The 16,633-nt window shown below is 36.4% G+C and overlaps 1 protein-coding gene across 4 annotated transcripts in view; it reads right to left on the bottom strand.

Annotated features, from left to right (window-relative positions):
• The window catches only part of CCNYL1 (cyclin Y like 1), a 37,480-nt gene that overhangs the window by 10,416 nt on the left and 10,431 nt on the right, over positions 1-16,633 (bottom strand). For 3 of the 4 annotated variants that reach the window (XR_013814055.1, XM_079781731.1, XM_079781730.1), the window contains exons 2-7: positions 15,900-15,974; positions 13,953-13,987; positions 8,953-9,053; positions 5,830-5,865; positions 2,822-2,873; positions 1,615-1,734 (exon numbers count right to left, since the gene is read on the bottom strand). Coding sequence is in view for 3 of the 4 variants with exons in the window: in XM_079781731.1 (XP_079637857.1) it covers positions 1,615-1,734; positions 2,822-2,873; positions 5,830-5,865; positions 8,953-9,053; positions 13,953-13,987; positions 15,900-15,974 (419 nt within the window). In the remaining variant the exon portion in view is untranslated. The remainder of the gene's footprint in view (positions 1-1,614; positions 1,735-2,821; positions 2,874-5,829; positions 5,866-8,952; positions 9,054-13,952; positions 13,988-15,899; positions 15,975-16,633) is intronic. The other variant, XM_079781732.1, reaches the window with a different exon arrangement.

Raw genomic sequence — 16,633 nt, 5'->3', positions numbered from 1 at the left:
TGTTCTACAAAGAACTCAGAGAAGTTAACAGCTGAGTAAAGATTATAGAGCTAAGCTGTGATTTGTTGTTACCTCAAAGGTTGCTCGGCAGAAGAGTATACATGCTATTTGACAAAAAGAAAAAAGTCCAATTTTAAAGAGTATGTTTACTGTCTGAAAGTTATCAGATTGAGAGCTCAGATTTGCCAATGTTCTCCAAACTCAACTGTATTTTCAAAAACAAATGGTTACTGAACATATGTTCTTAGTGAAATTCTGCACTTATTCCCCACTCTAAGAATGAATCTCCTTGCAAGGTTCAATGCTACTTTATAGAAAGTATCAGAGGCACTTACACAACACTGGCATTCTCTCAACTTCCTGTCATCTTTACTGGCAGACTTGGAAGTGCCATTATTCATTCATTCACACCACTTGCCCTCCCGTGTCAGTGGAAGTGACATTTCCCTTCTCACTGAAGCTAACTCTTCTATCAGTGAAATCCATCCCATCCCACGTCTGCAGAACACTGTTCCCACAATTACCTTTTTGAAGAATCCTGTCTGCTAATGCTTTCTCTACATTTGGACAGCTACTCTCGATTCCCTCCTTATAGCTCAGATTCATGCTCTAATTCCATATATTCAAATGATCACTAGACACTGCCACCCTGCTGTCTCACAGGTACATCTAGCTTAACGTGTCTAAAAAGAACTCCCCTCCTCTTCTAGCCCAGATGCTCTCCTTCCTGTATTACCTAGCTCTCTGTACAGAAGCACCGCTCCTGCCATTCTCCAGCACGTGCTATGCACTCCAAACAGTTGATAGCTCCATGAAGAGGCTTATGTCTGACCCAGTGCCTCACTAAAATTTTAACAGGGTACTAAAGGAAGAGGCCTTGACCTAAGTATTCTTTCCTTCCAAACCACGATGTTGACTTTTCCCTTTAGGTTTGGTGTAGGAAGGGGTAATATAATTCTAACCACTTCTCAATAGAATAGGACTTACTCCAAATGATAAAATCTTACCATAGGAATTCTGTATCGATGACACCCAGGTCCTCACACAGCTGTAGCTTAGCAGGCAACTAGCAAAGCCTTTTCAGGTACTACTGGCACTATAATCCTGGGTGACTTCAAAGGCAGGCACAAGAGGACAGCAGGGATAGATTAACACCCATCATCCAAGGAACAGAGAATTTAAAGCTATAGTTTTCAAGCAGGACACATTAGAACTGCCTGGGTAATACAACCTGGGACTCAGCTTAGACCTACACTGATTCAGTCTCTGCTTGGGGACCAGATGGTTTGTATTGCCCCATCCTACCCCACCAGCACACCTTGTATGTGTGCAAGTGTGTGCACTGCACATGCATGTGTCTTCTGAGGTGTAGAAGGGAAAAATAGAAATTTCTCCTGCTGCTTTTAATAGCAATTGTTTGTGATGAGAAAAGCAATGGCAACATTTTAAATCATGACTATTTAGCTTGAATTTGTGTATTTTACTTCCTTTGATAGGTTTCTCTTAATAAAGTCTTGATGATCATTTCAGGAACCTACTTTTATTTCAAAAACAGAACCATACTCTGTGTACAAGACAGAGAAAAGATGCTTTCTGAAAGAAAAACTATCTTACCAAAGTCACTATAGCACATTCAGCTGTTAGCTGTGCAGCACTGAAGAGAGTCCGAACAAATCTGTAAATAAATTTGTGTTCAGGATCATGCCTAAAATATTCCTCCGGAACTGTTTCTCGCTGAAAGGAGAAAAAAAATGCAATATAAGTATCCAGGGAAGAAAAATACCTAAATCCTCTTATGATAGCAGTCTTCTACTTGTGCCCACATGTCCCTTAAAATAACATTTTTATTGGGTGACATGTCTTTTTATTTTTTTTAAATATGTATGTTTTTATTTCTGAGAGGAAGGGAGAGGGATAGAGAGAGATAGAAACATCAATGATGAGAGAGAATCACTGATTGGTAGCCTACTGCATGCCCCCAACTGGGGATCCAGCCTACAACCCAGGCATGTGCCCTTGACCGGACTTGAACCCAGGACCCTTCAGTTCACAGGCCAACACTCTATTAAACTAAGCCAAACCAGCAGGCATGACATCTTTTAGTCATTTAAATATAAACAATGGGATCTTAAAAAATAATAGTGATTCAATACTCACTACCACCATTCATTAAAGAAAAATATAGACACAACCTCAAATAATTTATTTGTGTTCCTTCTACCTTCCTGCTACAAAATTTTATTTAAATGTAAGTTATTTTTAGGTTCAAAAGTCTTGATCACCATGTCATGCTCCTCTGCAATCAACTCTGAAAATAATTTTGTTTCCTGTAACCACCAGGTCTAAGGTTGTACTGCCTTATATAGTTGTCACCAGCCACATACTGCTATAGAGCATCTGAAGTAGTGAATTTGAAAGTATTTGTCTTTTAAATTAACTTAAGATTTAAATAGTTATTTAATTTTCTTCATAGAGATGTTAACATCTCTATTAAGTTTATTTACAAATATTTATATTGTTTGATGGTACTGAAAATTATCTTTTACAAAGATACACTTTGGGTTTTTTTGGATCCATTTACTTACCTTAGCTCACTAATTATACAAAGCTGCAGCTCAGTTCTTACTGACATATCCCTTATAAAACACTTCTTTTGTAAAATAATTAGATACAACATGGGGTGGGGAAAAGGATTTAAAAGATGACTTTGACTTCAACCTGGGAGTAATTTTCTTTTAGTAATTAATTTCAAAGAAAATCGGCATGAAATAAACACAACTGTATGAGAGAAAAATACAACTTCAATATAAAACTGACTTACTGTGAGTGGATGTGATCTCTCATCAAAAATATCCAAGGACCTATTTGCATCTCTAAAAAATAAGAATGTGGTTTTTAAAAACTAATTCAGAAATTGATAATATCTTAGCAACACAACTGCTGGGAGTAGAGATGGGTAGAGGGAGCTTAACCTTCGATAAAGCAGTTTTACAAATTCTTCTCTTGGATTCGGTAAGAGGATTTCCTGATCTCTTTACTCAGCATATCAAATTCTGTGAAATCATTTCTACGATGGCCAGCTAGAGTTGCCTTAATAAGCACTGACCCTCCCTAATGGCAATGCTAGTGAACCAAACACATTTGCACTCTTCTGACTTCACAATGGAATACACACGGACATTTTATAAAGCGGTAGTAGTAGACAATAATGTCCTTAGAATTTTAATTCATGTGAATATGAGATTCATGTTTTTCCATTTATTTTCCTCTCATTAGTTTCTTATATTATACTAGAGGCCCGGTGCACGGATTCATGCACCAGTTGGGTCCCTCGGTCTGGCCTGTGGGGAATGGGCGAAACCGGTTCTCTGACATCCTCTGAGGGGTCCCAGATTGCGAGAGGGTGCAGGCCAGGCCGAGGGACTCCACCAGTGCATGATGGGGGCCAGGGAGGGAGCATGGGAGGGCTCCCATCTCACCCAGTCCCAATTGGCCGGACCCCAGCAGCAAGCTAACCTACTGGTAGGAGCGTCTGCCCCCTGGTGGTCAGTGCATGTCATGGTAACTGGTTGAATGGTTGAACGAACAGTGGGACACTTAGCATATTAGGCTTTTATTATATAGGATTGTTATTATGTATTTCTTCTTGTCTCTTTTAAATAGTTTAAGTTAAAAACTTGCCTTTTTATTTTAAAAGTGACTAGTCTTTTGATTTAAATGTTCACTACACCAATACACTCTGCTCATTTAAAGAGTGGTGCTCCAAGTATATTCTGTAGGCCTCTGGGGTTCCCCTAGAACCCTTCCTCCTCAGGAAGCCCATGAGGTCAAAACCATTTTTATAGAAATATTAAGGCAGTGCCTGCCTTTTTCCTGACATTTGCAATCTTCTATCTATATACATAAAAAGCTAAGCGACCAGCCAGTAGCTATGATGTGCACTGACCACCAGGGAGCAGACGCTCAATGCAGGAGCTGCCGAGTGACAGCAACTTTGCAGAGTGCCCTCTTGCACTCCAGGACCCCTCGGAGGATGTCAGACTGCCGGTTTCGGCCCAATCCCTGCAGGCCAGGCTGAGGGACCCCACCTGCCAGAGGGACCCTGCTCACTCCGCAGACGCCCTTCGAGCCCCGGTGCCACCCCAGGTGCGGCCGGCCAGGGAGGGACCGTGGGAGGTTGGCTCCAGGGAGTGTCCGGCTATCTTGCCTAGTCCTGCCCCGCCGGCCACCTTTTGATTAATTTCCTTTCAATGTGCACGAATTCGTGCACCAGGCCTTAAGTGATTGTATAAAAGCAAAAGTGAGTAAAACTGATTTCTGAGTATGAATCAAGGAAGTAGAACCACACTATACTAGTAGTCATTCTATTCTTCACTGCCTCTTGCAGTTGAAAAAAAAAACTGCTTTGCTTAAGAACATCCTTGATAAAGCAGTAAAAATTGATAGTGTTATTAACCCTTTGCACTCGCTTGCTTTTTTCTCGATTCCTGCTACCGATGCTAACCGTGTCGAGTCACACTCGACATCCGAGTGCAAAAGGTTAAACTTTGATCATTCTTCTTAAATTTTGAATAAATGGAAAGTATGCATTAAGCACTTCTGCATTATAAAATGTGGTTGTGTTAAAGAAAAGCACTTCTGACTTAGTTGTGAGCTGAAGAAGCCTTTTTATTTATTTTTCATAGAATAACATATTTATTTGATAGTACAACTGTCATTCTCTCAAAAACAAAAAATGAGCCTGGCACTTCAAGGAAAATAATTTGTATGTTTGTTGCCAATGACATGATTCAAGCTCTCAAGCTAAAAGTCAGGATTTGGGAAAATATGTACCTTCTTTTGTGAGCTTGACAGCTTTTCAATACTTAAGATTGGTGGTGATACTAACAAAAGTGAGCTTTTGCCACTTTATAAAGAAATGTGAACCAATACTTTCCAAATGACCAATACATAATATTATAATAAAATCATGTGCAAATAAAACATTCATTAAACATAACAAGATAGATCAATGGGTATTAATTTAACAAATTACCTACTATAAGTTTGTGGATATGATTTTAAATTCCATTGTAACTAATGGAATTAGTCCAGCACTTATGGACTTTTGGCATGGTATCAAAGAATATCCACAATTATTTGAAGGCTTTAGAAATACACAATTTTGTAGCTATGTAACTACATGAGACTGGGTCTTCTTCATGTTGGTTTTTACAAAACAAATGATTGAAGTTAATTGCAAATGATTGAAGACAAAGCATACATGAAAATCATCTGTCTTCTATTAAGCCAGACATTAAGAGATTTGCAAAAATGTAAATAAATGACACCCTTTCCACTCCATTTTTTTGTTGCGAAAAAATAATTATGTTAATACAATGGTCCTCAATTGGGTGATTTTGTCCCCCAGGGGACATTTGGTCATGGTTGGAGAGATTTTTCTAGTGTCACAATGTGGACTAAGGAGAGGCTGTTATTGGCATCTATTGAGTAGAAGGCATAGAGCGGCCAGCGATGCTGCTAAATATCCTCTAATGCACAAAAAGTATCTAGCTCAAAATTTCAAGAGTGCTAGAAAAATCCTGTTTTAACACACAATGGACTTATTTTTAAATTCTCAATTTTAATTTCTAATACAAACAAATACTCTTTGGGATCCACAATAACGTAAGCATTAAGAGTCCTAAGACAAAAACAAATGATTCACTCCAATAATGTAATAAAGCACTCTACAGTTCACTCCAATAATGTCTATAGTTATTACCTAACACTAAACTTGATAGCTTGTAAATTTACTGCTAGAATAACGAGACAGGTTTTTAAACTCACCTGTTCTTTATGTGGTAATATATGGCTAACGTCACACTGTGGAGGGAAAAAAAATTGTAACAATTGATTTTAATATGTTAGGTACGAACACATTTTTAAAAAGGGGTTAGGGTGGGGGAAGACCTTCCCAGCTGCCCAGTGGCCTTGAAATCCTCATTCAGAACAGTATGATATGGGAACTTGTCCCTTTGTTTTAGTTCTTTGGTTTTTAGCAAAAATAGGAAAACCAAAATGCTAAGTAATATGCTGTTAGAAGACATGTTTGGGTTTATTATTATAATATATGTTATTACATATTTCCCATCATTTGCCCTTTCACCCATAGAACCTTTCATTCTGTACAAGTTATATTTGTGCACATGCTTCAATTTAAGCTATATAGTAGTTTTTTGTGCTTTTTAAAGAAGGTTGTTAGGCTCTGCATTTCAGTTAATTTAGTTCACTATCCCTCTACCCACCCATTTCCATCATTTCTGTAAAGGCAAATAACGTGCTCTATATCAAATAAAATCTTAAGAGTAAATATAAGAACCCACAAAGTAAACAGTCTATCCTGAAATAAGCAGTGCTAACAATGCAGCATAATACTACAGTGTGACACTAATAAGTTACTTCCAAGTTAGCCTAAATGAAATATTAATGAGATGTAAATCCTCAGATGTAACATGTAAGTTGCTGTATTCCTAATTGAATAACTGTATGTTATTCAAAGATATTGTGTACCACACACCAAAGGGGTTTTCTTTGTTAAATTATATGCTTCTCCTCTTTGTCCTCAAGTGTCTAAAATGAAGCTCAAAATAATTGAGGGAAGGCAAATCTGAATTTTATAACTTGGTCTACATATTAGCACTTGTAAAAAAGGCCCATACCATTGTTAGCATCAAAGATGGATACTTCTATAGTGCTTCAGTTTCATCTTCAAATTGATTTGAAAAATCACAGAATTCAAAGTATAAAATTTCAAAGCTAAAAATGACCACTGAACCTTAGATAACATTTAATTCAACAACCCATTTGACAGAAGGGAACCAAGGCTTACAACTGACTTGCTCAAGGTCCCACCAATAACTAGAAGCAGTTCTTTCCCCTACAGGCTAACCAGGCAGAGGTTCCCAAGCTTAGCTGTACACTGGGATCATCTGAGGAGCCTTAAAAACTGCCTGTTTCCACCTCTAGAAGTTCTGATTTAAATGGCTTGGGATTCTTTTTAAAGCTCCCCAGGTGATTGCAATCTGCATCAAAGTTTGGGAACATATGAATCAGAGTTAAGATGAGAATCACCCTGGATACTTTTTTCATATAATCATGCCAAATATCCTACTGGTTACAGGGTGAAGGGGGATGGGAGGAGGGGGAAGAGGACCTAGAGGAGATAAATAGTGATGGATAAAATAATCAGAATCACCCTGGATGCTTTTGTTCATATAATCATGCCTCAGAGCCTTCCTCAGCTTATCAAAAGGCTTGTAGAGAGTGAGTGTGTGTGTTGAGGGAGTGGGAGGGAGATGCATGCTTTAGAGACATATATTTTGGAAAAAAGTTGCATAAGTGATTCTAATAAGGCTCACCCACCCCATTGAGAATAATGTACTACTATCCCATGATAAACCTTTTTCAAAATCATCCCTAAAAGCCAAGTAGCTCTATTAATTTTCTCAGTCAACCTTTACTTCACCAATAGTGAATGTACTGAATGATCATTTTCAAAACTTAATGAGATCAAATTAAAACTTACTGTACTTTCAAAAATTAGACTAATTTGGAGAAATAAGCATGAAACCTACTTGTCTGAGCAAGATTAATCTTTAAAACTACTCTTGAATTATATGCTGTAACATCAGAATCTTTTGAATTCAAAAGAATCTACAGAATGTAGCCAAAGTCGAGTGGTTTCTTACTCATGATTTAGTGTCTTGGCTGAATAAAAATATTCAGTGATTACTCAATAGGTGCCAAAGCTCAGGACTCTAGAGAGAGATGAGGCTGTTTTTGCCGAAACACAATTTCATCTCAACTATGGTTATAAGTAAGAGAAGAAAGTTATATTATTATGATTGTGAACTTGCTATTTTTAATTAAAGTACTGATAATTTAATTAGCAAAGAAGCTGGTACATTAGAAGCAAAATTAAATTTATGAGCTAATTATGTTTTTAAGACTGAAAAATAAAATTAGGGATGAGGGTATCAATATTTTCAGATAGCATGTTCCAAACTGTGTTCTGGAAAATAAACACTCATATTCCAAGGAGACATTGGTTATGTTCCTTGGACAGCTCCAGTGGGGAGTCAGGAAGCTCTACATCCTGTTTTGGTTTAGTTCCCTTTTAAATATGCTTGAAAGGTTCGTATTAGGGTATTTTTAAAGTGCATCTCCACCAATTGTGGACTATGTGGTGCTCCCAGAAATTTATGAAGTTTTCATCATCATGACACGCTGTTCATGTTTGCTTAAGTATAAACCTGACTATGGCTATGTTTCCAAAACTTCACCTTTCTCCTTTTTTTCTGTTGTGATTTTCTTATACATGGATTGATTTAGGGTCTTGGAGATATATACTGATTTGATGCATTTCCCCCTCTTTGGGGGATCGGAAGGAGAAGTGAATTTTTATACAGAAATAGTGTGTTGGGGGGGGGGGGGGGGAGTATAATGGGGAAAATCTGACGAAGTCCAACTAAATTTAAATGCACATACACTCTGGTGCCAGTAGGGGACAAGCTGTTCCTCCTTCCAAGAGTAGCTTCCAAAGTAGTACTCACTGTTTTAGGTTTATGTCTCATAAAGAAATACTTTTTTTCCTAGAAACATCCAATAAAAAGTACCTCTTTTTATTATGTTCAACAATGTCTTAACAACAGAAATGTTATCAAGTAAAGATAAGTACTTTTTCTGGGATTTCTTTTTTGCTAACTGGCCTTCCTTTCTTCCATCCACTCTAAGGTTAAAATAAAAATTGAAAATTCATATTTAGGTCCTTGAAATCAATATATAGTTGGCATCAGCTGCTTAACCTAATCACTAAAAAGGACAATCAAATGAATGAAATTATGTGTGGCTAGGATGCTTTTAGTATAACGGGGTCTGTCACTCAGCCCTTGGCAACCTAGTTGTACTCACCATTGTACTGTGGTTCTAAGATTAGGCTGGCTGACTGTGCTGTCATCTAGAAATATAGTTGAGCATGAGCTATATTTTTTAGTAAGGTGCCCTGGAGATACCTGAAGGGGAAGGGAAATAGAAGAAAATGTCACAGTAAGTTAAACCTATAAAAGTGTGTTTTTTCCTTGGTTAAAATGTCAAACAATTAAGCATTAAGATTCTTCTTATACTCCATGAACTGCTTACAGGGAATCCCCCTCATTAAAAAGTAAACTTCTCTAGGGAAGGGAGGACTCGTCTCTTCTCCTACCTCCAGCTGCTGAGACAAATTAGAAAGAAGTTCAACTAGTGTTTGAAAAATTATTTAAAATTAATTACAACTGGAAGGTAAATCTTAACTACAGATACAAATTAGAATTTATCTGCAGTTGTATTGGAGAGGTGACAATGAACTTTTTGAGGCCCTCTAGAGAATAAACTATCTTCAAAACACTTTAGAAGTATCCATTTATTTTGGAATTATCCATTGATTTGTAAAAAGCCCAATAATACAGCAATAATCAAATACTGAAATAGCCTATACTATGTTAGGACAATTCTCTTCCTTAAAGGCCAATAACTAATCCCAGTCACTGTAAGTCGTTGAAAGTAAAAGTAGCATTCTTTACTATTACAGAATAGTGACAATTTTAATATGCTTGGTTTTATTGTATTTTAAAAAACTAATTCAGATGAGCCTTCCTTCCTTGTATCAATATAAAATAGTTTTATCATGCTGCCCTTCTTTCCCATCAGTATGCCCCACAAATACTCAAAATATGGGGTAGGGACAAAATCTAGTTGATGCCTTTTAAAATACAGAACATTTAAAAATTGCCAATAGCCAATAATCAGAAATATCTACATATTATATAAAACACCATTTCACTTGTTTCAGATGTTTCACTGCAAAGCCACTTATTATTAACCAAAAGTTCCAGACAGTGCATTTTTGAAAAGTACTATTTGGAGGGACAAATTCTCCCTGAAGCTAGAAATGCTTTAACTATAGCTAAAACTCTGTTACTTAAGCTATGCAGTTAACGTAATTTACTTTTGGGATCTCAAAAAAACAAATACAGCATGAAAATTCATTCAAATACTTTTATTCTAAATGGAAGGTTATCTTTTAAGGTTACTAATATTAAGGTGTAATGTGGCATATAATACACCATAACAAACTCTAACTATGACTAAAACTTATACATTGGGGAAATATAAAGAACAGGGGGGAAATGTACCAAAATACAGATGAGTTGGTAAAGCTTGGGTGATATTTGCTCCACTTTATTTAAATTTTTTTCTTTTATAAATATTCGTTTCTCTTTGAAAATATTAGTGCTAAATCATTTAATATTCATAATTAGACATGGGCTTATAGCCTCATGGGGGTTCATTTAGTAAATTAGCAACTTACAGTATACTGGATAGATCCAGCCAAAGATACATTCAACACTTGCTCATCACTCCAGGCCTACTCCCAACTATTCAAACTTTCAGGATCAAGTATCTAGTATTCACTACAGGGTGGCAGAATTAAGCCTCTGAGCAAAGCCTGGATACATTGGTGCAAGCAGGTTCATTTCCCCTTATCTTGCTTGAAAACTTAAGACAAATGTCCTTTACGGTTAAAGCCTTACTGTTGCTGGCCTACAACCTCAAATACACTACACTGACAAACATTAAAAAAATGCAAATACAAAACAAATTTAGTGTTCATAGGTATTATTAAAGTTAGTCACTAGGATAGACAGGGACAAAGAGTCATACTTTACCTTCATTTAACACTAATGACAGAATAGATGGACTTTTACAATCTTTGCAAGAAAGTGAAGGGCTTACTAAGTAGACTTACGGTTCAATGGCAAAGACTAGAAAAATAATCATACCTAGAAGTCTAATAAGTCACAATCCAAACCCTACTATTAAAGGTCAAGTACCTGTTGAAATTCTGCTTCCACCCATTGTGCTCACTGCCTCATCTTAACCCATTAAAAAATAAAGCCGTTGACTTTTTTCTACTTTTTCACAAGTTGTGAATATTAAGAATTAAGGACTTTTAATTAACTAAAAAATGTCTAATACTTTCTGCATTAATGAAAAGTACTCCATCTATGTTGCATATTAATGGGACAATATGGCAGGGTACATGGTTTGAATATAATTCTTAAGGCTTTAGTAGAAAAGTGTAGTATGCTAATTATAGGTATAGCCAAAAATATTCTCTGAATTAATATCATTATATTGAATTAAAACTTTAACTTTAAACTTAGAACCTATATTTATTTTTTTAATGTTTTTAATAATTTTTTTTTTTTTTTTAGCAAGAAAGGAAGTGAGAGGATAGAGGTAGAAACATTGATGAGGGATAAGCATCGATCGGCTGTCTCCTGCACACTCCTTATTGGGGATCAAACCCACAACCCAGGCATGTGCCCTGACAGGGAATTGAACTGGTAACCTTCTGGTTCATGGATCGACGCTCAACCACTGACTTACACCGGCCAGGCTACAACTTATATTTAAAGTGTAAATCTAAGTTCAACATGATGGACTGACAACAAATCTATTTCCTCTCCCCCTTCCTTTCAGAAATTCTCATTAGAATTAAAGGCATAAAAAAAGGTTATAGACAATATAGGACAAAAAGCATGTAATTTTTAAAGTTTGAAAGCTGAAGACTAGATAAAGGAGTGATAATTGACATGGCAGAACAGAAGAAGCACAAACTTGGTGCTTATAGAGAGTGGCTGGGACAAGAATAAGAAAGCCAGTGTATCTGACAGAACCAAAGGCCGGTTCCAAATTCAGAGGCTTGATCCCAAAATCCTGCAATGAGGACTATCAGTTAACAGAAGTCCTGCTCACTCCTGGTGCTTCCAATTACATCTTAAAATACAGCCAGGGACCACCACACATCTGAAGAAAGCCAACAAGCAACAGAGATCAAAACAGGAAGAAGGAAATTAATGGAAGTGACAAAATACAGGAGCAAATGAAAACTTTAAAAAAAAATTCTTAACCTCAGAAAGACAAAAAATTGCATTGGTGGAAAAACTGATGCTATAAAAAAATGACAGAATAGAAGAGAACTCAATAAATTAAAAAGATAGACAAAACAAAGAATTCAATAGAAGGATTGGAGCATAAAGTCAAACAAATCTCTAGGAAGTAGAACAAGAAGAAATGGAAAACAGGAAGGGGAAAAAGTTAGAAATTCATGCAGGAATACTGGTCTAAGAGTTCCAACTTCTGAGTAATACAAATACTAGAAAAAATACAGAAAATATATATTTTTTAAATTCACTGCCATAAGTGAAGATCTGCAGGCTTAGTGGCCATAAAAAAAAAAATGAAAAGGTACATACCAAACCAACTATGAAATTTCAAAATTCCAGGAACAGAGAAGGTACTAAAAGCTTCCAAAAGCCCCGACAGGTTTGGCTCAGTGAATAGAGCGTCGGCCTACGGACTGAAAGGTTCCAGGTTTGATTCCTGTCAAGGGCATGTACCTTGGTTGCGGGCACATCCCCAGTAGGGGGTTGTGCAGGAGGCAGTTGATGGATGTTTCTCTCTCATCGATGTTTCTAACTCTCTATCCCTCTCCCTTCCTCTCTCTGTAAAACAATAAAATATATTTTTTTAAAAATAAAAGCTTCCAAAAGGATGGGGGGAAATGATTAAAACTGTAATATGCAATGTATCACATAACGTCAACAGATTTAAGAGCAACTCCGCAAATAACAGTGGAAATGGTTTGGCACTGCAAAAATTAGTTGCAACCGAGACTTCTATACTTCAAATAGGAGGCATTTCAGAAAGGCCAGATCTCTAAAAACTTCTGCCTATGTACTCTTTCCATGGGAAACGTGCTCCAATAAAACAAGGGAGTATAACAAGACCGAGAAAAACACAGAATCTAGGACATAGGGGATCCAATACAAGACAGCAGTTATGTGAGATCTCAGATGACTTCAAGGAGATATGCCAGGAAAACAGGCACAGAGCAGGTCTAGGGAAAACCAGTTTATACTAGAGTGGGATGATAAAAAGCTAAGGAAGGTTGTTTCCAAGGAAAAGATAAAACAGATGGAAAATATTTTTGATAGGCAGGTGACAAATGTCACAACATTTGGAGGAAAAATCGTTGTTAGAAAACAGGCAAGAGAATATAGTCAGGAAACTAATTCCACACACATAGAAATGAATAAGTATTAAGTTAATGTAGCATAAATGTAGTATTTCTGTCTGATGTCATCTTTGTCAAATTGCTACAAAAAATGTGTGTGTGTGTGTGTGGGGGGGGATTGTGTTTTGTTTCGTTTTTTTCTTTTTTTGCAGCAGGGAATCCAGCCTACTTACTGCATTTGGCTATGTGAAGTCTTGGCTAGGAAGAGGGGGATTAGATTATCCTGGAAAAGTATAAAAGTGCCTAGATTTCAGTTATACTTGAGAAAAAGAATGAAGGGTATCCAAGGAAGTGGCACAGCCAGAGAACTATAAGGCTCAATAGTAAAAAAAAATTTGTATAGTCCTAATAATGTAAACACTGATTCTTTGATTTAATAAAACCGTGTAACATGCTGAGGGAACAGAGGGAGGGAAATAAGATCATGGTGAAGAAAGCTAAGTTTCACCTGCTATGGCAGGAAGTCAATAAATAGTGCTAAAAATTAACTTAGCTATTACACTTTTGTTACTCTAAAAAAAATAAGATTTAAAAATTAAGGCCAAAAAATTAAGGTAGATCTTTAAACCACAACCATGTTATTGAAACTTAAGTTAAATGTCAGAACCCTTTAAAAATGAGCATTACTAAGCTAAAGACTTCCTGACTACATATTTGATAATTATGAAAACAAAAGAGAATTATAAAATCTACAAAGAGATGTCCATACTAACGGTACTGGGTCCATTATATTTTCTAGAAATCATCACAATTTTTATTTCAAACTGTTAGTTTCTTACTGTTTACTTACATGATTTACATAGTTGTTCTTCTTCTTTTCTCGCACTAAGAATAAAAAAAAATTAACTGATCAATTCTGATACAAATGCCTTAGAAAAATAAAAGTTGCTGATTATGTGACAGATTACCAATATACAAAATGAGACAAAATTCCATTCCATTTTAAAAATAATTTTTAACAAAAATTATAAATTTAAATCACTTGGCAAGATGAGCTCCACAAAGTAAATCTAAAAACTTAGTTTTACTTTTTGACTTAACAGATATTCTATATTAGGTACAAATGAAAGACTTTCCATGTACCGAAGAAAAGGCAAAGCAAATCAGGCCAGGTGAGAAACTTAGCTAATAAATTTTACTTGTTACATGTCTGAACAACTACCCAGTAGTAGTTCTAATTCTATACTTATTCTCACCTTACTTGAACCACCAGGATCTAACAGTGGCAGCTCTAAGAACCAGTTTCTGGCCAGGCACTAATCCCTATTTGCACCAGCACTTCCAGAACCATCCTGGACCAGTTATTGGTAATCCACTAAAATACCTTACTAAAAAATAAATGTCTTGACTCAATTGGGAAGTAACCTATTTAAATTTAAATTTAAATTTAAAAACGTGTACTAACCTAATTGAACATATATATCTACAACACCCAAAATCTATTTGCTCTAACAAAGGCCAGAAGAACAAGAGCTCCAAAGAGGGTGTTGTTTCCCACACTCCTTCTTTACTGTAGAACGGGCATCATAGACACACACTCCTTAGGACTGAAGAAAGAGGCATGGGATAGTTTTTCCTTTACTATTGCCACTTTCTCTCATGTGAGCAGCCCATGGCTCTGGAAGAAATTGAGAAATACAGCAATTCTAACCAAAAATCATCGGCTCAAGACAGGCAAAATACACATACACCATGAAAAGGCAGGTTAGAAACCCCCATTTTTTACTGTATCACTTCAAACAAAATAGAAACCTCACTTATTGTACTTCTGTTGTGGTAGTCAACTAAAAAAACTGGTCATGAGTGGCTTTTTAAGCAAGTAAACTAGATTTAACATAACATAAAGGAGTATAATCAGGCAAACAGGAGTGTTAAAATCCTACAGTTCTGATCATCTACACTAATAAAAGAGAAATATGCAAATTGACCGTATATCCGTGACGAGACCACCATCCAATTAGGAGTGGGTATGCAAATTAACCCAACAAAGATGGCAGGTTAATTTGCATAAGCAGGCGCAGATTGGCAGGGTGGGGCAGGATGCCTGCTATGAGGGAGACGGCGGGGGCGGAGGGAGCTATAGGAGCAGCGCTCCGGCCAGAGCAAACACTGAAGGTGGCGGCCAGAGCGAAGGCCTGGGTTCCAGGTGCTAGAGGAAAACCGGTGCCGGCAGCCAGGGGAAGGAAGGCTTATTCTTGCACGAATCATCATGCAATGGGCCTCTAGTCCTAAAATAAGCAGGATACAGGAAATGTACCCTTGCTGATGAGGCTAACCTTCTGGGCAACCCTAGAGGGCTATGTTTGCTCTGCTGTACCTTGGCACAATATTACATTACGATGAGAAAATTTTGAATAGCTTAAAAGTTCTGAGTAGCATGAATCTGGATGTGAGATAGCATCATTTGGTTGAGCACTATATAAAGTGGGGCAAAAATCACAAATTCAATCTTCATATATAAATTTATTTTTTTTATTTGTTCAAAATGAAAACCTAACTGGGACCTAAATCCTATCACTCATCTTTAAAATGTATGCTCTTTGGAGCAAGGGGAAAAGGACATAGCTGTTTCTCCAAACAGACCACATCTCAATCATGTGGCCAATTGACTGTGTTGATAAAGAGGTGGCAAAATGTGTAAACAGATAGCCTACCAGTTCTCCTCACTGAATACTTTCTCTAATATGCAAACAAAAACAGTTTCAAACTTCTCAGAGGAAAAAAATAATTGTCTTACCATCCGTTTGAGATTTATTCAAGAAAATTGTGCTTGCCCTTGGATGGTCAGAAGGGTTTGATTCCAAAGCTAACTCTGTATAAAAAGAAGAGAAAAGGACATGATAATTTAGTTGAGTAGAAAAACATATGATTTTAAAAAGAGCTATACATCAATATTAATCACTTTTAACAGTGTTAGTAATGATAACAAGCCAATTTTAGTAAAGGCAACAATATGAAAATTCTACTGAAAAAAAATGCAAAATTATAGAATCTCTTTATACATTGGAATAAAACCAGGCTATGTCTTAGACTTTTTAAAAAACTTGCACCCAAATAATTTATGCAACTTTTACATGAATCATGTGCTTTCCTCCTACTTATTGATTAAAAATACGTAGTCCTCTCATTTATGCTGATATTACTAGCACATTCCAGGAACAGTCAGTCTCAAGAAGCAAATCACGCTGTGGCCAGTTACTGTCAGATACAAACTAATATGTTAAATATGCTAAAACCAAGTTAGTTGTTTTTGGCAAATATTTGTTAGACATTTAAGCTAATTCTAACTCTATTCAACAAATGAACTTATTTAGTTAGCTGTGGTTTATTTGCGGCTATTCATTATGGCAGATTTAAAAGGAAAGCATAAAAGTTCAATGTTCCAATTAATAGGAACACTTTCATGATAGTGATTTTTAATACTTTTATAAAAGTGATTTTTAAACTTTTTGCCCTCAATTTCCAAAGCTA

The sequence above is a fragment of the Cnephaeus nilssonii genome (assembly GCF_951640355.1).
Source record: "Cnephaeus nilssonii genome assembly, chromosome: 10".
Classification (NCBI taxonomy): Eukaryota; Metazoa; Chordata; class Mammalia; order Chiroptera; family Vespertilionidae; genus Cnephaeus; species Cnephaeus nilssonii.
This window is presented reverse-complemented; position numbering and strand designations above follow the sequence as displayed.